The sequence below is a fragment of the Gracilinanus agilis genome, chromosome 2 (assembly GCF_016433145.1).
Source record: "Gracilinanus agilis isolate LMUSP501 chromosome 2, AgileGrace, whole genome shotgun sequence".
NCBI classification, from domain to species: Eukaryota; Metazoa; Chordata; class Mammalia; order Didelphimorphia; family Didelphidae; genus Gracilinanus; species Gracilinanus agilis.
This window is the reverse complement of record NC_058131.1, coordinates 605,295,177-605,317,636: the sequence shown is the minus strand read 5'-3', so window position 1 is coordinate 605,317,636 and position 22,460 is coordinate 605,295,177. Positions and strand designations below refer to the sequence as shown.

The following is a 22,460-nucleotide window of genomic DNA, read 5'->3' as shown; positions in this document are numbered from 1 at the left end:
GCATTGTATGGGTTGAGCCACCAAGAATAATCTCAATAATTTCTTGTCAAATTCAGTTTGAGCTGGATGGATTGTCACAAAGCCAAGTATTACATACCCCTTTTGTGAATAAATATAGACTGATATCTTTACATAGGACTGATTTTATGAGTAGGTGGAATTGCTAATGTTGTAAAGAACAATCAATCAGTCAACATGCATTTATCAAATACCTACTCTATGACAGGCACTGTACTAGGCACTAGGAATTCAAATAAAAAGAAGTAAATAATTCCTAGTGTCAAAGAACTTATAATCTAATGTTCTGTAATGCTAAGATTTGAGAGGGTCCTAGACCAAACCCCATCCCTCAAGCATCTCTCCTACCTTATTTCAAAAAGTAAAATTCTAAAATTTAAGATAAACTTCTTTGGGTCTTCAAGACTTCTTGCTTTTCAAAACAAAAATGAACAAATCTCAAGGAAGTAACACTTTAAAAGCTGAGGTCAAATATACTTGAATGATTCCATCTTCAAAGTAGAGTAGAGTGATCACAGGCTAACCCTTAAATGATATGGTCCCATTCCTGTAGCTCATAGGAGTTTCTAAAAAAAAAAAAAAAGTCTAAGATTGGGTTACTGCAACGACAAATCAGATCTCTTCTCTGGTGGTCTTTCCACTTAAGGAAAGTGAAAGGCAGATCTCTTAAAAATGTTTGGACAGGGGCAGCTGGGTAGCTCAGTGAATTGAGAGCCAGGCCTAGAGCTGGGAGGTCCTAGGTTCAAATTTGGCCTCAGACACTTCCCAGCTGTGTGACCCTGGGCAAGTCACTTGACCGCCATTGCCTACCCTTACCACTCTTCTGCCTAGAAGCCAAAACACAGAAGTTAAGGGTTTAAAATAAAAATTAAAAAAAAAAATCTTTGGACAGGAATGTCTAGATAGCACAGTAGAGTACTAGGTCTAGAGATGAGAGGATTGGGTTTAAATCTAGCCTCAGACACTTCCTAGCTAGGTGACCCTGAACAAGTCACTTAACTCAATTGCCTAGCCCTTACCACTCTTCTGTCTTAGAATTAATACTAGTTCAAGAAGGTAAGGGTTTTTTTTAAATAAAATAATAATAATAAAATGTTTAGGGACCTGTCTTAAGTCTTGATTTCATTTTAGATGAAGGAGAGTGTCCCATGGTCATATGTGGATAGAACAAGGAAAGAGTAAGAGGGTATAGGAGTGGGTAGAAACCTGAAAAGGGAGTCAAGAGAGGCATTCAAGATCAACTTCACCAATTTTTTAATTATGCTTAGCCCTAATCCCTTTTTTATTCTCTTTCTTTAATATGACAAGCTCCTTGGGTTGAGATTATGTCTGGCCCATTTCCTTTAGTCTACAGTGCTTTAAACATTCATTCTATTTATCATTCATAGAGTGGTTATAGATTCACCACAGAGATACTTGTCTTTTACTTATTCCTCACATAACTTATTGACACTTTAAGCCCACTTTTAAAAATGAAAATAACAGATCCAGAAAAGCTGTCATTTGCTGAATGTCTTACAATAAACCAGGACTACAATTTAGAAAATAGTAAAAAAAAAAAAAAATGTAAGAAAATCGTTTCTATATGTAATTGGAAAAGAATACAATAAAACATTACATCTGAATAAAAGTAAAAAAATAGACTCTAATTGCCTTTAGGAATAATTATTAAAATATCATTCTTTGCTGTCTTTTTTAGATATTTCATTCTGCAACAGAGTGTTTTATAAATAACTTATTTCTCAGGCTAAGTCTTATAAAAAGTCAAAGGTGAAAAGTCATGAATGCTTGGCTTTTATGCCTTATGTATTTTCAGTTTCTTGAAAACCAGATTTTTAAAAGTTATTAACATGAAAGACTAAGGAAAATATTAAGTGTATCATAAAGTAACAGTAAAGCAAATTTTTATTGAAATTGATTATATATGTATATATATAATATGTTTAACACCACACCTCTACATGCCCTAAAAAGACAGAAACAACAAAAACACACACAAATACACAAACACTCATTCAACTAGTCAAGATTAAATCAGGACTGAAGCCCAGAACTCCTGACTGGCAGTTTGTTGCCAGACAATGCTGCCTCTGAGACTTTCTTAGTTCCACCCTTTGGCCTAATTACGCCTTTTCCTCATTGTCTAATTCTTTGGCTTCCTTCCTTCATTCATGTGAACCTGCAACTAGAAAGGTTAGAATTAGGTTAAGATGGTTGCTTGCCTTTGCTGTCTTATTTGCTTCCCATTGGTACTATATTGAATATTCCACCATAATCAAAATCTGTTTATGGAACAGCAAGAGTGATTTTTGTGTTAAAAACAATCCTGGGATTTATTCTCTTAGGCCAAGTGGCTAAATGGTCACTTTGGCTCTAAATGAACCCAAGGGAATAGTTACAATTCACTGTGTGAAGAAAAAAAAATCTCTCACTAGGTGGAACATCACTTTGGATCTCCCCATATGGGTGCAAAAATTGTCTGCCTATTTGTGTTGCAGAAAATGCTAAAATAAATTATCACTAGTTGAATTTCTGGCCATCTCTTTGTTGTTCTAAAGAGAGTAGTGGGGTCTATTTAACCATTAATCATAAATGACCATTTTTACCAGAAAATTTCTTGTTATTGTTACTATTATTTCCCAGCACTGTTTTGAATACAATTGGAGGTGGGGGAGGGATTAGCTTTTTCTTTTTTACCCTTTACCCTTGTCACTATTAGATGTTAATTTTAACCCAAATTGGGGTCTTTGGCAGGCTTTAGACAGAACTATGATGCAGATAGATTATTATATTTAGGAGTCAAAAAGACCAGGGTTTATATCCCACTTTTGACTCTTACTGGTTATACCACCCCAAGCAATTCACTTAATCTGTCTAAGTCTCTGTATCCTCATCTATAAAAAGAAGGGGATTGTACTAGAAGGTTTCCAATACTCCTCATTCTAAATTCATTCTATGTTCTCTGCTGTGCATAATTAAACATTTCTTTAAAAAACAAGTACGCTTACATTAAACTTAGTTTGAGTTAGGGGATCTTGGGGTATATGTGCTATGAGATTCTGGTTGGAAGGCAGAGGGATGAAGTGGCAATGCACTTGACATAAGAATCAGAAGACTAGCATTCTAGTATGAATTTGACGACAAATTCTAAATCTCATCTTTCTCATTTATAAAATTGTAATAAAAATTGTTTCTTCCTACTTCATAGGGTTGTTGTGAAGAGCAAATGAAATTGAAAAAGTGCTACATGAATCTGAAAGCATGATAGAAGTGTAACCTGTTATTACCATTAATTAGCCAACCTCCCACCCTGAAGATAGCATTTAACAGACAGTTAATGTTGAATGTTGGAAACCCAGTACTAAATTATTTCTGCCATCACTAATAAGAAAAAAAAAAGAAGAAAATTGCTCATATACTATACACCTTGTATATCACATTACTAAGTCAATCCATACCTCCTTTCACTCAAGACCATTATTAATTTAATTATATATTATTATAAGATCAATTAAATAATAACTTACATTTATATAGTGCTTTAAGTTCCACAATGTACATCCATTTTCTCTTCACAAAAACCTTGGGAGGTAGCTGGCATTATTATTCTCATTTTACAGATGAAGAAACTGAGACAGTCAGAGGTTAAATGACTTTTCTAGGATCACGTAGCTAATAAGTGTCAGAAGCTGGATTTGAACTGATCTGGTGTTCCAAACTTCAGGTTCAGTTATATATCTACTATGCCACCTACCTGTCTTCGCTTAAAGCTGGTGTCTTAGATTTAGGGCTGGCCTTAGACTATAGACATTAAGTTCAATCTCCTCATTTTATAAATAAGGAAGCATACCTAAGTAGGTTAAGTGACTTGCCCAATGTCACACAGGTATTACATATCTGAGCATTTTGAGTCACCTTCTATATACCTAAATCTTTCCTAGGTACACTCTAATAGGTGAGACCTGCCATATGGAACATTTCAGTATCATCACAAGATGGGAAGCAGAAAAGTGCCAAAATGAGTACTGAAGACTAACTGCTTTAAGTGACCTGAGAAGAGGAGGCAATTGTAAGCTGTGATGAGCCAGAAAAAAAAATTATGGGAGGATTTAGATAAAAAGAGAGGAGAGGGGAAGTCTTCTGAGTGAGGGGGCATAGCTTAAACAGCCCAGGCATGGGCTCCAGAATAAGCAGGACTTGTGTAATGAACAATGGGAAAACAAGCATGAACTGAGAAGAGGGCTAGAGGATAATAAGAGATAATATTAGCTAGGTAATATAGGACCAGAACCCTGAATGCTGGGGTAAGGAATCTACACTTTGCAGGACCTTTGGCAATATTTAAGAAAGAAAATGCCATGATGAAAGGAAGATTAATCTATGTGAGGTGTAATATGGATTGAAGTCAAGAAAAATAGGTGGGAAAACAGTTAGGAAACCATAGCTATAATCCAGAAGCAAGATGATGAGGCCCTAAACCAAGAGTATTTTGTATCACAGCTTCCTTTGGCAGCCTAGTGAAGTCTATGAATCCCTTCTCAGAATATTACTCAATGCATAAAATACACAGTATTGTGAAGGAAACCAATTATATTAAATATAATTATTAAAATATTTTTTAAATCCATGGACTCTAGATTAAAAACTCCTGCCCCCAACTAATGGAGTAGTAGAAAAAGACAAATAGATGTGAGATACATTTCAAAGGAAATATTAATATAACTTGGTGATACTATATAAAGGGGATAAAGGAAAGAAGATCAAAGAATATGCAAAAGTTTTGTATCTGGATAACTTGGATGTCCTCCTTGCCAATGAGAATTACACTACTAGCTCTACAGCTACTAGAAAAAAACGGAACCTAGTTTTCTCCAAGTGGTAACTAATCTATAGACGGCTTCAGGATCTTACAAGTAAAGGAGAGGATCTATGAAGAAGTCTACCTATAAATCTACCCAAGACTTTAAAAAAATACTGTGGTCCCTTGAGGTCCTGCAACTTGAAGAAGGAAACACAACCATTAACCTGAACACAAGGATAAGAATCATGGAATGCTGAAGCTAGAAGGATCATAGTCAATGAGGACCTCCATGAGAAATAATAATCATAATAATAATATCTATTATGTGCCAAACAATACGATAAGTGCTTTAAAAATATTAATTCATTATTCCTCACAACAACTGTGGGAGATAGGTGCTATTATTGTACTCATTTTATAGTTGAAGAAATCATGTTTAAGTGACTTACCTAAGGCTACCAAGTTAGTAAATATCTAAGGCTGGATTTGAACTTGGGTCTTCTTAACTCTAGACTCGGGACTCTATACACTGCCTAAGTGTTACTAATTATAAATGGCTATTTAAAGCTAGAAAATAAAAAGTCTGGACCTAATTTGCAATTTAATTGCTTTGGTTAATTCTTAATAGTCTTAGTAAAATAAAAAGGTTGTCAAGGCCATAGTGACAGACTTCATATCATAGATTTAGAACTGTTAAGAGACCCTAAAGATTATTTTATAAAACTCTTTTGTTTGAGAGATGAAGAAATTGCAGGCTAGAGAGGTAAGTGATGCTCCTAAGATCATAAAGCAAGGAAGAGACAGAGATAGGATTTGAACCTAAATCCTCTGACTCCAAGTCCATTGTTCTGAATATGTAAAGATAAAGAAGCAAACTTTTAGGCTTTTTAAAGACCTTTCTAGAAACCTATAGAAGCGAGTGGAAAAAAGACACACCAGATAGCTGGAATAGAACTCAGCTGGTAAACACAAAAGGCCAACCGGGCACACATCATCACTTAGGTTAAATTGGGTCAGTATGTACCTGACCCAAATAGTCTGGTCCAGTGCCAGGCTATCCTTACTCAGAACAGTCAGCAGAAAACTGGATTGGTTTCAGGAAATATTTACTGATAAGCTTCTGTTTGTCAGATTCTTTCTTATATATATTTCAGATCCAAAGATGGCAGCTTGAAGGGAGAGATATTAAGTAAATCAGACACTTTCAACCTTTTGGGATAGATCTTGAAATAATTCAGCCTCTAGCAAATATAAAATTAGACCTCTCAGAAAAGTTCCAAAACAGTTTTATGAATCTCCACAATACAGTTTGTACTGGGGATGACTAAATGGCACAGTGGATAGAGAGCCAGAATGGACCTGAGTTCAAATCTGGCCTCAGAGAGGTATTAGCTGTGGCCCTGGGGCAAGTCATTTACCCTGTGTAGTTTCAGTTTCCTCATCTATAAAATGAGCTAGAGAAGGAAATGGCAAGCTGCTCCTATATCTTTGTCAAAAACATCCCAAATGGGATTCCCAAGAATTGGACACAACTGAAAAACAATTGAACCACAACACCAAGACTAAGGTCAGTATAGACATCACTCCATCCTACTCCAAATTCTATTCTGCTCCCTCCTACCATAACTATTTATCTTTGTACTCCCCAAATGCCCTGCACTGTGACTGGTATGGCAGGAACTTATAAATATTTGTTGTTTAATTGAGGGAATGATAATAGGTGATATGACTGTTAGGATGAGCCGCAGAGGCCAACCATCTAATCCAACCCCCTCATTTAGCAGATAAAGAAACTGAGGCCCAGGAAAGCAAAGTATCTTGCCCGAGATCACGGAGATAATATCAGAAGTGAGATTTAAACCAGCTATTGCTTCTTCCAGAATACCATAAACAACCTACATTTTCTGGTTCAAATCTACCAGTCTACCGTAACCCAAATACTCTTTACTCCAGTCAATAGGAAAAAACAAAACAAAACAAAACAACTTACAATTCAGTCCAGAGGAATATTGTCCAATGGAAAAGAGTAAGGGTATTCAAAAGTCTAGCAGGTGCTAGGATTGGGTCATATGGTACCATCAGAATTCAAGATCTCCCAGAACCAGAATATCAAAGGGTAGAGAAGAGTCACTACAATATTACACAATGGAAAGGACTTTGAACTGATTTGATTAATAGGGTTTTAAGCATAAAAATACAGGATAGGTATTGGGAAATATTTCACAACTCTGACAAATGTGAAACACTAACTGAAACTTTAAAAGATTATCAAAATCTTCATGTGAATACAGTGAAAGAATACAGTGAGCAACTTTTCATCTAGAAGAGTTTAAGAGCAATCCCTCCTAGAAAGGCCTAAATGAAACATTCTCTCAAGGATTCAGCCCAAGAAGCTACGACAATTTATAACCATTCTCTATAACATCATGAGTCCCTTTAATTACTGACACATGGGAAGAGCCTGGATGTCTCTGAGTTATTTCCGCAATTACGTGCCTATCTCTGTGGCATTCACAAAGACTGAGAGACTTGCAGTGGCCAAGACATTAATTCCCACAACTTTTTTAATGAGATTTACTAACCTTAAAATAAATCATTGCATACTGTTTAATATGTCCAAAGAACAAGCTACTCTGCCCTCTTTATATTGTTCAGGCAACTACATGCTATGAACTATTATTTCTTAAACAAAGAACCATAAAAAATTAAGGGCTTAAAGGAGACAGTTGGTTTCAGTGCAAATGCATCTGTTAACCAGCAGTAAGTGACATTTAAATGTTTCCTTTAGGGGCCAAATTTCTTTTTTCAAAATTGATTCTATTGATTATACAAGACTTTACTATCCTTTATTTTCAGTTTTATTAAACCCAATAGCATTGTCAACAAAGCAGAAGTATATATAACTGTTGCTATCAACCAACTGAAAGTATAATGGAGAGAGATGGTCAGGTCATTCACTGGTCAGCATTGGCTTTTCCATTAGCCTAGAAAAACCATCAAGCTTCTACGGTCACAGAGTGAATAGGAGTGGTCTAGAAATAGTAGAATCTACAAAATTATTGTCAATCAACAAGAATTTTTTTAATAGATACAAAATATTGGTTCCAAGGCAGAAGAGCAATTAAGGCTGGGCAATTGGGGTTAAGTGAGCTGCCCAGGGTCACACAGCTAGGAAGTACCTGAGGCTAGCAAGCCTTTTTTTAAAAAGCTTTAAACTAACATGTTTTTAAAAGTGTTGGGCACTGTGCTCTACTCACAAAGACTTCCTCTAATAGTAAAGACAACATATAAATAACCATGTACAAAGAAGATGTAACTAGACAGATACATGTATATAATGTATATATTTGTGAGAGAGAGAGAGAGAGAGAGAGTGTCTAGATTAGAGGCTGTCTCAAAAGGAAGGCACTGGCAATAGGGAGAATAGTTAAGGATTCTAGCACAGGATGGAATTTTTAGCTGAGAATTAAAGGAAACCAGGAGGCAGAGGTGAAGAGCATGAGGATTCCAATATGAGAGATAGCCAATGGCAATGCACAGAATCAAAAGATGGGGTATCTTAAGTAAGAGCAAGGAGTGAAATCAAGTGTAAGAAGACTAGAAAGTTAGAATTCAGGCAAAAAATAGGATTTTTCTTTTCCTTAGTGTGGGTAATTCAGGGATCTCTGTTCCCATGAGTTATTATGTAAAAATGGATTTAAATTATGTTGATCTAAAACACGTCTATATGATGTGTTAGCAGGGATTGCACAACACTGCTGCTATAACGCTAGACTACTTTACCTGCCCATGATCCTTGTCACAGACTTATCTTTAACAATAAGTATAAGTTATACCAAATTGCATAACAGATTTGTAGATTTTGAGATTCTATGATGGAATTCCATCAAAATGATAACAATCTTGAAATTAAACTCATTTTGGAAATTAATAATCATAACTCACATTTATATAGCCCTTTAAGATTTGTGAAACACTTAACATTATCTGATTTGATTCTCACAATAATCCTATACAGTTATTATAAATGTAGAATTATTCTCCAAAAAAGAAATCCACCCCCATGCCCACTTCATTCTCCACTTCCTTACAACCAGGGGAAAAACACACTGGCTATATAGTACAATAATTCTAGTATTCTGGACCACCTTTCTAGCCAATTAGGTAGTAATTAACTAGAATAATCTTATTCAATGATATACAGATCAAGATCATGTTCAAATTGCTTCATTAGTATAAATACATCTCTCCAAAGTACTATTGCTTCAAAGTATTTCAACAAAAGAAAAGTTTCAATATATGTCAGTAGCTTAAGTATATTTGGGAGCATTTTTCACTCCAAACCAACAATATTTGAAGACAGTTCTTACTTCAGTTAATACTTCTACAATGTACTCATTGTGTATAATTCTACATTCGGGTTATGTTATGGTTATCAGCAATATTGGCCTCTGCGCTGTTCCATGAACAAAACATTCCATTTCTTGGCTTCTAGCATTTTCTCTAACAGTCCTTCATACCCAGATTGCTCTCCCTCCTCAGCCCCCCCCCCCTTACTGACTTTCCCAGCTTCCTTTAAGGCCCAATTAAAATACCATCTTTGACTAGATGCCTTCCTCAATTTCTACTAATTTGAGTGCCTTCCTTCTATTAATTATTTCCCATTTCTCTTCTGTGTGTATATAACTTGCTTTGTTGTCTCCTTCATTAAATTATAAGTTCCTTGAGGGTAGGCACTGTCCTCTGTCTCTTTGTATTCCCAGAGCTTAACACAGTGTTTGGCACTTAGTAGGTGCTTAATAAATGTTTATTGATTGAGTGGCCTTTATATTCACATTTCTAAAGATCTTAAGCTACAAGGGGTAAGAAAAAAATAAATTTGTTCTGGTTGTGCCTTCAAAGTATGAATTAGATGCAATGAGTAGTACGTTCTAAAATATTTCTAACTGCTCTCTTTGTGGTGGTAGAGAACTAGAGATTGAGGAGGATGCCCATCAATTGGGGAACAGCCAAAAAGATCATGGCATATTATTGTGATGGGCTGCTGCTGCACCAAAAGTAATAATAAGTAGGCTAAATTTTTTAAAATATGGAAAGACCTACATGAAATTATGAAGAGTGGGGTGAGCAGAGTCAGAAAGACATTGTATAATAGCAGCAGAAACATTGTTTGAAGAATAGCGTGTATGTCTACCTCCGGAGAAAGAAATGATAAATGATAAATAGAAACAAGCAAGACAGTTTTATTATCTTCAGGGATCTTTTTGTCAGACGATGCCTTCTCTAGTGCAGGAAGGGGAGGAAAGGAAGGAGATACCTGGGAACTTTAATGTAATAAATTAACTAATTTAATTTTTTAAAAATAAAAAGAAGTATTGGGTTTCATGTAAGGAAAAACTTTTTAATGATCAAAACTAAAGTGGAGGGGCAGCTGGGTAGCTCAGTGGATTGAGAGCCAGGCCTAGAGACAGGAGGTCCTAGGTTCAAATCCGGCCTCAGACACTTCCCAGCTGTGTGACCCTGGGCAAGTCACTTGACCCCCATTGCCTACCCTTACCACTCTTCCACCTATAAGTCAATACACAGAAGTTAAGGGTTTAAAATTTAAAAATAAAAAAACAACAAACAAAAAACTAAAGTGGAATGCGTTGCCTGAAGAAGTCCCAATCATAGTGTTAGAGCCAGAAGAGATGTTAAAGGTCCTCTATTCCAGTTCTTTAATTTTACATATGAATAAACTGAGACCCAGAAAGGTTAAGAGAACTGGGGGTCATCTGCAGACTTTGCCACTTAACTACCAATGGGACCTTGGGTAAATCGATTAAGTGGCAAAGTCTGCAGATGAACCCCAGCTCTCTGTCTCCAGATCCAGTTCCCTCTTTTTGGAAGAATTCAAAAGAAAGACTAGATGCCTATTTGTCTGCTGCGCTATAGAGGGGATTCCTTTACAATAATGAGTTGAGTGGTGGCTAGTAAGACCACCTCCAATTCTGAAATGCTGTGATAGTCTTATCTAAGTTTTTTTCTCTTCCTACTGGCCCAGAGCAGGCCTTGATAAGAATGTGTCTAACTGAATGGAAATGCTTAGGATCCTTTAGGATAAAAACAGGATGCTGATAATTATGGATGGAAAGTTAGAATGGAAAGGATCCTTTCATTAAGCATTGAACTGACCTAGAATTCTTATTACAGTATTTATTTTTAATTTCAGCCCTGGGGTTTTAGAGTCAAGTCTATGTCTCCAAGAAGTTTCCAGAAAATTTAACCAAGATAACTCAATCTTTGCCCTTTCAGCTGATCAGTGTGTTGAATAACATTTTAAATTCAAATTAAATAGAACAACAACCAAAAAAAATGCCATGTTTCAATTACAACTTTTGTTTCCAGGGGGGAAAAACATATTTAGTATGATTCATATTATCATAACTAGTAAATTTTCTACTCTCTGAAACAAATACCTTTTCACTCTCATGTTGACATGTTGCCTTTATTTTTGTCTCAGACCTATAATTTCATCTCCAGAGGCTATTTGCAGTATGGAAACTCCCTCCCTTGATGGAGTTCAGCAACTACTCAAGAACTTAACAGCTTTGAAAGAATTTCCTAGCACACTAAGATTTTAGATGGTTTGTCCATGGTCATATAACTAACATGTAGCAGAGGCAAGATTTGAACTCTGTTTTTCCTGACTCTCCAAAATCTCCCAGATTTTACTCCACAATACTTCCACCATAACTTATAACAATTATATGTGAATTTATGAAGAAATATTTTCAGTATTCTTCATTAATATTGTTGGTTAGCTCTCACATTAGACTTTTTCCAAGCATACACATGCACAACAACTCTACAAGTTACTCCTTGAGTACAGTTTCAGTCACACACACATTTACCTGTCCAAACCACACATTCCAAGGCAAGAAGGAAAATAATAATAATAATAATAATTTGGGACCAATGTCATTCTATAGAATTTTTTTCTACACATGAAAATTTGTGATTCATTCTATTAAACATTGTAAAACTTGGGAGACAAAATTAAATATCCATCTACCATGGGACACAGGGAAATAGCTCTGTAGGGGCACTATATATAATTAACTTTAGACTAACCATGAAAAATTATATTACTGTTATATGAATTATCAAGCTGGTGATGATGGAAAAAGACTTTATATAAAGCTTTGTACTTCTCAAAACATATTTATATTTCCTAAAGAAGTTGGGCTTTGAATATGCCCTGACAGTCAGTCTATAGTTTGATTATTGGTTGAGCTATCCTGGAAAAAAGGTGGTCAATCAGTCCTTTGTGTGCCTATCCATTTCATTGCAAAGAATGTGGAAATAGCTTTATTCTATTTAACACATAAAATGATTTACTAAAACAGAATGTTGCTTTGTACCAAATTGCAGATATAATTAAGTAGGATCCTGGATTCATCCACAATAGAAATTCATAAATTTCTTTATATGGTATCTCAAAAGCCTTAGTACAGTTTTAAGTTTTGTCTTTTAAAATGACTTCAGAAGTATGTTACAAACTTACCAAAAATCATTTGAAGGGTGGATTATTTAAATTCCACTTACAATTACATATTTTTATGAATTTTGAATAATAAATGAAAATTTTTTGCTTTAACAATATGGAGCACATTCCCATTATGCTTTTGGAAGATACTTCCTCATACTGGTAGATCAATAGAAGAGGTCCCCTTAGCCACCTTGGTCATTATCATCTATCTTCATTCGATTTTTTTCTTGTGAGGTCACATCAAAACTTTCATGTTTGCATCAAAACCTCATTACTTGAATGATCTTAAGCAAAGATTACAAATGCAGTATTTTCAATTACCGAGTAGCATCTGATTAAAGTTTTTGTAAAATTCAAAAATCAACCAGAGCAATTTAGAGCTCAAGATGTTCATGTTGTTTTAATAATATTTAATAAAAAATATTTTTAATTATATGTGTAACCTTTCAAAGGGGCAGCTAAGTGGCACAAATGAATACAGTTAGAACTATCTTTTTGAGTTCAAATCTGGCCTTAGAAACTAGCTGTGTGACCCTGGGCAACTCACCTAATCCCATTTGCCTCAGTTTCCACATCTTTAAAATGAGCTGAAGAAATGGCAAACCTCTCCATTATCTTTGCCTAGAAAACCTCAAATGGGGCCATGAAGAATCATAGAATATGACTGAAAACTCAACAATAAAAACCTTTCAAATGTTATTCTTTGTGTCTATCATCTATATTTTTCAAGTTATTAAAGCCTAAGATTTCACCAAGACTTTTTGAACTCCCTGCATTTTGACAGGCCAAAAGTTACAGGGGTACCAAGGGTTTTCACCATTTCCTAGGAGTCAGGTAAAACTGAAACTACAAATCATCACTAGCATGTTCCTCCCATGTAACTGACATTTTGTTATATCAAATGTCCTTTTGGATACATTTTGATCTTATTGGAAGGGGAAGGGTACAGGCACTTATTAAATACATATTATGTATCGACAACTTTACAAATATCATCTCATTTGTTCCTTATAACAAGCCTGAGGTGTTATTATGATCCTTATTTTACAGTTGAGGAAACTGAGGCAGACTTGCATAGGGTCACACATCTAGTGCCTCAGGCCAGATTTGAATTTAGATCTTCCTGACTCCAGACACAATATTCTAGCCACTGGGTCATGTAGTTGCCTTGTGACTATCTATAGGTAAAAAAAAAATCTACAGGAACAACTAGTATTTTGAGGCAACTAATTATTCTAGAACTCCTGACTTACTCATATCATTTTTTTAAAAGCATCTTGTTGTTGTTGAATCATTTCAGTTGCTCTGACTCTTCATGACCCTATTTGGTGTTTTCTTGGTAAAGATACTGGAACAATTTGCCATTCCCTTCTCCAGCTCATTTTACAGATGAGGAAACTGAGGCAAACAAGGCTAAGTAAGTTACCCAGGGTCACACAGCTAATAAGTGTTCAAGATTGGATTTGAACTCAGGTTAGGTTTTCCTAACTCTGGGCCAAGCACTTTATGCACTATTCCCCCTAGCTGCCCATTTGTATAGGGCATATGGGACTCAAGTTGTTTTATTGTATGAATAGATAAAAGTAGGAAAAAAGAAGAAAATGTTTCCATATTTCATTTTCAACTCTAACAGATAAAGTTAAAAAATTTTTAGCAATAACTCACTCGTGTAATGATTTAAAGCCAGGGCTTTACAACCAAAAAGTGGCAATATGAATTGTACAATCATTCAGTATATCGAGAGAATAAGTCAAAAATCTGCCTTTTTCTATAGCATAGATGGACCTGATCACATCTTTAGTTTTATAGATCGAGCCATAACGAATTCTTCTTCCTAAAAAGTCTTCATGAAATATACTCAGCTCTCCTACAGTCAAAGTTAGAATTATGTCAATTTAAGTACATTGATTTCTGCAGCTAGAGGAGGTCAAAGATTAAGCCATCATGGTATCTAAAATGCACTCTAAAATAGTTATTTTTTTTTTAAGAGACCTTGGGTTTAAATCCCAGTTCTGACATACCTAACCTTGTGACTCTGAGCAAATACCCTTAACCTCACTGCCCTTTGGTTGCCTCATCAGTAAAATGAAGGGGCTGGATTTGATGGGCCACTAAGTCCTTTCCAATTCTCCACTGAAAAGTCTATTAACTTACTTGCATTGATCTTGTAATTTTCATTCAAATAGTATTGGGGTTCTTTTTCTGTTTTCATTCAGGAGCTTCAGCAAAGATGAAAGAAAACCAATAAATGTTGGCTGGGCTGTGAGAAAGGCACCTGAGGACATAACTGATGGGGCTATCCTTGGTCTAAGTAAGAGTCATTACATTTATTTATGCCCCCTTCAACCATAGGTCTACTACTAGGTTTGTGTCCCAAAGAAGACAAAGACCAAAAGGCTCCATCAATACAAAAATATCCTCAGCAATTTTTGTGATAGCAAAAAACCTGAAATGAGAGAGATACCTAGTGGCTAGTCAATGGCTGAACCAACTATGGCCATTAAATAGAGTCTTCCTAAGTGGGGAAAAATGAATCAGGAATTCAGAGAAACATGTCTAAGAAGGGGGATTCTGGGTGGGGAATGTTATCTGCAATGGGGACTCTAGATTTGCTAGATTGTTTTTGTTACTAGAATGGGTTACAAAGAAAGGGCTAGAAGGGCTGGGGTAGGTATCTGGAAAACAAAGGGCATCAATAAAAAAAAAATGCAGGAACAGCTTGAAAAACAAAGTAAGTATTCTTTAACTACAGGAGTGCATCTGAAAACAGCCAAATAACAAAAGGCTACACACTGGGAGCTTTCTCCAAGCTAGGAAAAGAAGAGCTTTCAGAAAAAATAACAATTCACATTTACATAGTGGATCTTCAAGGTTTACAAAACACTTTCTCCAATTCTCTGAGAGATTGTGAAAGTTCTAGCTCCCCTTTACCTCTGAAGCTCAGAGGTAAAAGTGATTTACCTAGGTCCTAGGATCTTAAACACCTAGGCAAAGGAGAAGCTGCGTAGATTGTGGAGAGAGAGCTGACCTTGTAGCCTGGATTCTGAATGTACCTGATACACATGAGCTTTGTGACCCATAGTTGTTTCTCACCACTGAAAGATATATGAGCATATTTCATTCCAAAATACCTGCTGGAATACTTCCTAGACTGAAATCCCAGTGAATCAGAGTTGTTGCATCTATCCCAAGGACCAAATTTCAATAAAAGAATCTATTCATTCCAATTCTTTAATAGAAAAATGTCATTCAATAGATGAATCTAAAAATAGGGCTTTTTAGAATCCCTCCAGTATTACCACAATTGGTCATTTTTTTTCCAATTGAAAAGGAAGCATGACAGGCCTTTTGTTTTTGTTCGGATACAAATTTAGGGTTTAAATATATACAGTTTCTTCATCTGAAAATGGGAAGATCAAATGAAACGTCTATGTGTGCTCTAAATATTAAAATACTATTTTAAATGCCAATTCTATTTTAGTGTTTAAAACGCATTTTCACTAGAAACATTGATTATAAATACCTGTGAGACAAATCCTCTACCTGACACATCCCTCATATTAAACAATATAATTTGGACAAAATAAAATAGTTGGGGTATTTTTTTAAGTGTCTGAAAGCTTCAGGTAAACTTTTTTAAATAAAGTGAAATGGAGATTGGGTGATTTAACCAAATGACAATTTAGTTAATATCATTAAAAGTCCTCAAAAAAGGTAAATCGTTAGAAATGTAAATTACAGTGGCAATGGCCTCAAGACTCCTTAGCAAGGCCTGTTTCTGCTGATAACAAGATGCAAAGAGCTAGCAAATAGCTTAAGTTATCAATTTAAAGAGTCATTCCAGGCTAATGCAAGGGATATAGTTGGAACTTAGAAATTCTAGTCTTGTTGCAAAAAGGACTTATATTAACCACATAATTACTGTTTTTGTTTCTCTTTTGAAGAGCAATCCCTAAGTAAAAAGAATATGCAAATCCTTAAATGTAGATAAAACTCCAATTTGGGGGGGAATGAAATATTTTGTAAAGAAAATAAAATCACTTATCCAAGTGCATTTTTATGTTTTAAAAGATTAAATAATTTCTCTCACTAAACAGAAAATAAAGGAGAAAATCACTTGGTAATAAGATGAAAAATGTCAAAAAAAAAAAAAAACCCACTTGTACACTCTCTCACCATCACAACCAGATGGGTATACTATCAATATTAATAAGGTTTGTTTTTTTTTTTAATTCGGGACACAAAGTCAGCACTATCATTGTACAACTATAGTTTTAATGAAGTTTTAAGCATTAAGAGTCTGATTTTCTTGAAATAATAATACTTAATAAGACCTTGTTAGAAAAGCTAGACTGGGTAGCTCAGTGTATTGAGAGTCAGGCCTAGAGATGGGAGGTCCAAGGTTCCAATCCAGCCTCAGACACTTCCCAGCTGTGTAACCCTGGGCAAGTCACTTAACCCCCATTGCCCACCCTTACCACTTTTCCACCTATGAACCAATACACAGAAGTCAAGGATTAAAAAGCTAGACTATGCTTTGTAGAACCATTTCAGTCACATCTGACTCTTTGTGACCCTATTTGGGATTTTCTTGGTAAAGATACTGGAATGGTTTGCAATTTCCTTCTCCACTTCATTTTACAGATGAGGAAACTGAGGCAAATAGGGTTAAGTGACTTGACCAAGGCCACACAGCTAGTAAGTATCTGAAACTGGATTTGAACTCAAGATGAATCTTCCTGATTCAAAGTTTGGCACTCTATTCACTGAACCAATTGCTTCGCGGCCTTTTGGCTAAGATCAAGTGTAGTATCTATTCATTGAACCACCTACCTGCATGTATGCATATATGTATATGGTGAAAAGAATACATGAATGTACATATAATACATGTTATATATACACACATGTATAATACATACATATACTCATATGTGGTCTATCCATTCACAAAAGGTTATATATAATTATATATATATATGTTTATGTATATTATATTCCATCTTTTCTAATTAAGTATTAGTAAGAGTTATCTATTATAGGTCTGATTTTTCTGTCCTCAACGGTTTATCACAGTGGGATCTCCTAAAAACTTACTTTTACATCAATAAACATAACTGTGGGATTTTTTAAAAGTAAAAAATCATAGTAAAAAAATAGTAAGCAAAGTAAAAAAAAAAATAGAAGTAAACATCTGAACAAGCCTAAAGTATTGGATTCATACAGTTTTAACTAATGTGAGACTATAAGTATTAAAGGATTAAATCAAATTGATTTTTTTAAGTAACCAAAGGGAAAGCATTTAAACTATGACCCAGGTTCATTGAAACCAAATAACCCCTTAAGTTTCATAAAAGTAACCTGTAAGTTAATTAGTAGGAAAAACATACACTGTGTCCACTGTCCCTAGTGACTTTGTTAAAAGGATCCTGGATCATAACTAGGCACTATATAAGCCATGAAGTACGACCTCCTCATTCTGAAACAAGTGACTTGTCCAAGGTCACACAGGTTGTGAATAACAAAATGGGTTTTCTTTTTTTTTAATCTGGTGATACCAGCTGTGTGGAACTCCAGGAAGTGTACTTAACCTCAATTTGTCTCATTTTCCTCAGCTGTAAAATTGGGATGATAATAGCACCCAGCTCCCAGAGTCGTTAGGGGAATCAAATGAGATAATTGTAAAGAGTTTAATGCAGCATCTAGCATAAAGTAAGTGCTATGTAAATATAGGCTATTAATATTACCTTAGAAGGCGGTGAATGAAGTCTATACTGAATATTTTCTTAGATCACAACCAATACCTGACTGTTCAAATTCTGGACATTCTGGAACTCATCCTATCCATAATTAAATAGCTTGGGACATCTAAATTGTTCTCAATTCCCAAACAATTGGGCACTGTATATAAGCACCAAGAATGTTTGCAAATTTTGTTGGTTTGAACTCTGGTTCAGTCTAAGAGTTGTCTATGCAAAACAAACCCATCTTGAATGAAAGGAAACACAGGTGCCACACAAGATACAACTTGCCTTAATTTGAAAGGGAACAGATGACAGTTAACAGGTTTTAATCATCTAAGACCACACTTGACCTAAAGCAGATAAGTGACAATTACCAATCCTACCATTATTTCAAATGAAGAGGAAGAAAACAGGGAGTTGGGAGGGATAAAATTGCTTTCAGATAGAAATTAGACTTCAAAACTACATACAAGATAAAAGCCATTTAGTAGCTATAGAAATAAATGCTGGAATCCAAACCCATTTATCAGTGTTCATTGTTTTGACAAGATGAAAGGCTATCTCATGCAAGCCTTCTCTACACAAGTTAGCATTCTAAACTAACCATGTGACATTATTTTCACAAAAACTCAAAGGGAAAAGTAAAAAAAGGTGGGATGGGACAGAGGCAGAAGATAAACCAACTCGAATTTCTGTGCTCCAGCAGCTGTGGAAGGGTAAATTTGAAAGACCTCAGCAGGTAACAAGAAGGGCCAAAAGACATCTGAGAAACATAACATTTTAATAGATGAAATAAATACTCCAGTACATGCAAGATAAAAACTGACATTGGGAAAAAAAATCACTTTTGTTATAGTGTAAATTTTTTAAAACACACTCACAGTAGCTTTCCCCCAATTCGCAAACCACGTGGCAAAAACTCATAACCTTCACTCTTTCCACACCAAGTGTACTTCTAAACCAACATTCATTTAAAAAAAAACAAACCACATACAAAAAAGGTAGCTACATCCATGTCTAATGTGTGAAACTGAGGTAACCTTTAAAACAAAAAAAAGGACAAAAAAAATCTATGATCTCCTTCCTGCACAATTTGAAAGTTAAGATGTGGATGGGAATTTCTGCTAGAATGGTTGTAGAGATGGGAATGGGGTTTAGGGGTGGCAGAAATGAAAGGAAACCGCACCCAGCACGGTTAAAGCTCTCCCATTCCCCGCTCCCAGGAACTGTATTAAACTTTCCAAGGTTAGACTCTCCCTCACTTTGCTTCTACTTATGGTGAGGTTTTTCAAGGTATTTCTCTTGTGAATTTCAAGTGGGGTAGAGATAAAGGAGAAAAAAGGAGGTGTCCGGGAGGTGAACCTCATCTAAGCGATTTCTTTGGTATAAATGGGGTGGGGAGGGAAGAAGTATTTTCCTGTAGTCTCAACCCAGGGGCAAGAAGGGGGATAAACTGGAGAAGGAGGTGAGGCCTTGGGGAGTGGGGTCGGGATAGGGTTAATTCACAGAATTGGAATTCACTGGCGGTAAAGTCCTGGGCGAAGACCTCTCCCTTAGTGCCTGAGAAAGCAGGTTGCAGCCGTCAGAAACAGCGCAGGCTGAATTCCTCAGCCTTTCCCTGTGGTCTGTCATCTTGGCGCCCCCGTCGGGGTGCTGGGCTATATCCCTGAGGCATTGGGTCAGGAGCACACAGGCCGACACGACGCTCATAGCCCCACCGAGGATAGCGGTTTGCACTGCCTTGCCCTCGGGACTGACGGAGGCGGCTCGACCCAGGAACTGGGGCTCGGTGGCGAAGCCCACCAAGGCGCTAACTGCCTGCACTAGGGGCCCGCTGAAGAGCGCGCAGCGGCTGCGGGCCAGCTCGCTGGGCGCCGCCTTCACCTCCCGTACGCAGGCCAGCAGCGCCGACGCGCTGGTGCTCATGCACTTGACGCCCAGTTTGAATTGCTCTCGGGCGAAGCGGTCCCTGGACTTTTCGCTGGCCAGGGCGCAGGCGTCCGTTAGGAACTTGAGATTGCGCGACAGGCTCTGGGAGACCTCCAGCAGCAACTGGGGCGTCATGTCCGCCAAAGGGGTGGCTCGCAACACCCCACACCCCTGCTCCACTTCGTGCCGGCAGCGGGTCACTCGGTACCGGTCCACCAAGCCCGGCTGCGCCGGCTGTGCCCCTGGAGTGGCCACCGCGGCCAAGTAGGCGGCGTGAGCAGAACACTCGGTCAGCGAGACGACTAGCTCGCCCAGCTCTGCCAGACTGTCCCCGGCCTCGCTGAAACGGCCCATGTTGAGTTGACTTTGTACGTCGTGAGTGAGGATAGAGAGCCCTTTCGTGCGAGCGATGATGGTGTCCCGACACTTCTCAAAGGACTCCCCTCCGGGGCCAGAGGAGGCGGTGGAGCCCTCCAACAGCACCGGTCGAGCCTCACTAGAGAGCAGCAGCAGATCGGCCACCAGCTGCATCTTCACCTTGCAGTGGTCACAGACCGAGACTAGCCTCTTCCGTGGCTGCGAGCCACCCCCGACGGCGCTCGAGTGACAAACACCGCTAGCAGGAGCTGGAGGAGAAGCCGCCTCGCTAGTGGACTTCCCCGAACTCCCGCTAGCCATAGCGCCGAGGGAGAACTGGCATGCCGCTGGGGAGCCCGCTACCACCGCCGCTGCCGCCCCCGGAGCCGTCCCGACTGAGCTGGGCAAGGCCGCGTTGCCTTCTCCGCACCATCATGCCATCCACCGCCGCGAGCAGATGGCACCGGGGCTGCGGCGGCCGAGACAGGGACAGCGCGGGAAGCGAGCAAGGGCGAGAAAACGAACGACCAGCTTAGGAGTGGAGCGAAACACTTCAGCGTCCTGCCTCTGCCTAGGGGCTGCAAGCACCATGAACCTCAGGGGAAAAGGGAAGAAAAACCAAAATTAGCACTCCCCGCCCGTCGGGTTCCGGGAAAGTCCACGCTGCTCCTGTCTCCGCCGTGGGGCCACCGCCGCCTCCTTCCTGGGCATGGCCCTGCCAAGCCGACTGGGGTGGGGGAGGCTGGGAGTTGTCCTTCCTTCCTTTCTTTGAAATCAAAATCCTTTTTCTTAGGGAGGAGCTCCGAAGACCGCGGATGCACAAACCCGCTTCTGTTCTCAGCACTTAGAGGGCCAAACTCGGGCACCTCCGCGCACGTGTGTCTCTGGAAACGCAACCGAAAGAGAAGTCACTTTGGAGCGCCAGAAGAGAGGGCACGCACGGGCAGCCGCGGGAGCAGCCGTCCCGCATCTCTCTCTTTCTCCAGTCTCTTGCTATCAGGAAGCAGCAGCAGCAGCCACCCAGCGGAGGGTGTGGCTCGCCTCGGTCAGCCAGGCTGCTAGAGTCGAGTCCGGAGGGAGCTGTGCACAGATTTAGCGCTAGCTGGGGCCGGGCGCCCGAGGGCCGCTAGCTAGCACACCACGCCCGGGCGCGCCTCACCCGGCGCCCTCGGGGCTCGGGGCCGTGGTGGCGGGGAGTTGCCTTTCTGCTTCCCTTTCTCTCCACCGCCACCCACCCACCCGGCTCGGATTCACTTTCAGCAGCTGGGCTGGGAAGCGGCGCCCCTTCCCGGACCATGCATCAAACCTCCCCAAGCTTGCTCCCGCTCCGAATCCATCCTCTCCAACGGCTGCTGCTGAGGCTGTGGCGGCTTTCTCCCGAGGCCCCGGCTCAAGCGCATCCCCCTCGGATGCGGGCTCCCTTCGGCAGCGCTGGCTGTACCAACTTAGAAGGTCCCCGCACACAAGGGAGGGGTCTCCGGGTTGCTGCGGGAACCAGCTCGGGCCCTGGCTCCTGCCATTTTGGTAAACCACCAACTTCCGAGCGAGGGGGGGAAAGAAAGAAATTGAAAGGGAGAGGGTGGTTGATGGGAGGAGGGAGCAGAGGTGCAAACAAACAAACAAACAAACAAAAACGTTCCCTTTCTCGGTGCGTCTTCACCTCCTTGGGTGCAAAGTAGTGGGGGAGCCCCCGCCGCCAGCAGTGCCACCCAAACGCTGCATGGGTTGAAGGGAGGTTTTTCCTCTTCCCTTCCCCCTCCCTACCCCGCTCGCCTCGTTGCCTTTGCTGTAACCTCACTTGAGCCTATAGAAATCTTTTGTGTGGCGTCACCGCCCTTCGTTTAAATCCTGCTTCCTCCTCTACCCTTTCCTCCCGCCCCTCTCGGCTTCTCCCGGACGCTTGCGCGATTAGCTGCTCCTCCCCTGGAAACGGGGCGGGTGGCTCTAAGTAATCGTGGGAGCGCCAGCGCCTTGCTGCGGTCAGCCCTGTCCCATTCATCTTCGGCTCACCCCTATCCTCGTCCTAAGCTTTGAGGGGGATGAACCGTGGGGCAATCGGTTCCGCCTTCTTTTTTTTTTC

General features: G+C 39.0%; 1 protein-coding gene and 1 pseudogene across 1 annotated transcript; one reads left to right on the top strand and one right to left on the bottom strand.

Annotated features, from left to right (window-relative positions):
• The first annotated feature begins 17,124 nt into the window (after positions 1 to 17,124).
• On the top strand, positions 17,125 to 17,295 carry LOC123238556 (annotated as a pseudogene).
• A 1,561-nt stretch (positions 17,296 to 18,856) lies between these two features.
• TLNRD1 (talin rod domain containing 1) lies at positions 18,857 to 21,319 on the bottom strand. The gene has a single exon (XM_044662512.1). The coding sequence runs from the start codon at positions 20,699 to 20,701 to the stop codon at positions 19,592 to 19,594; it is 1,110 nt and encodes a 369-aa protein (XP_044518447.1). The 5' UTR covers positions 20,702 to 21,319; the 3' UTR covers positions 18,857 to 19,591.
• Positions 21,320 to 22,460: the final 1,141 nt, after the last annotated feature.

Bases quoted from the DNA above. Each gene is read 5' to 3' on its own strand.
- TLNRD1 (XM_044662512.1), bottom strand. From the start codon at position 20,701: ATGGCTAGCGGGAGTTCGGGGAAGTCCACTAGCGAGGCGGCTTCTCCT.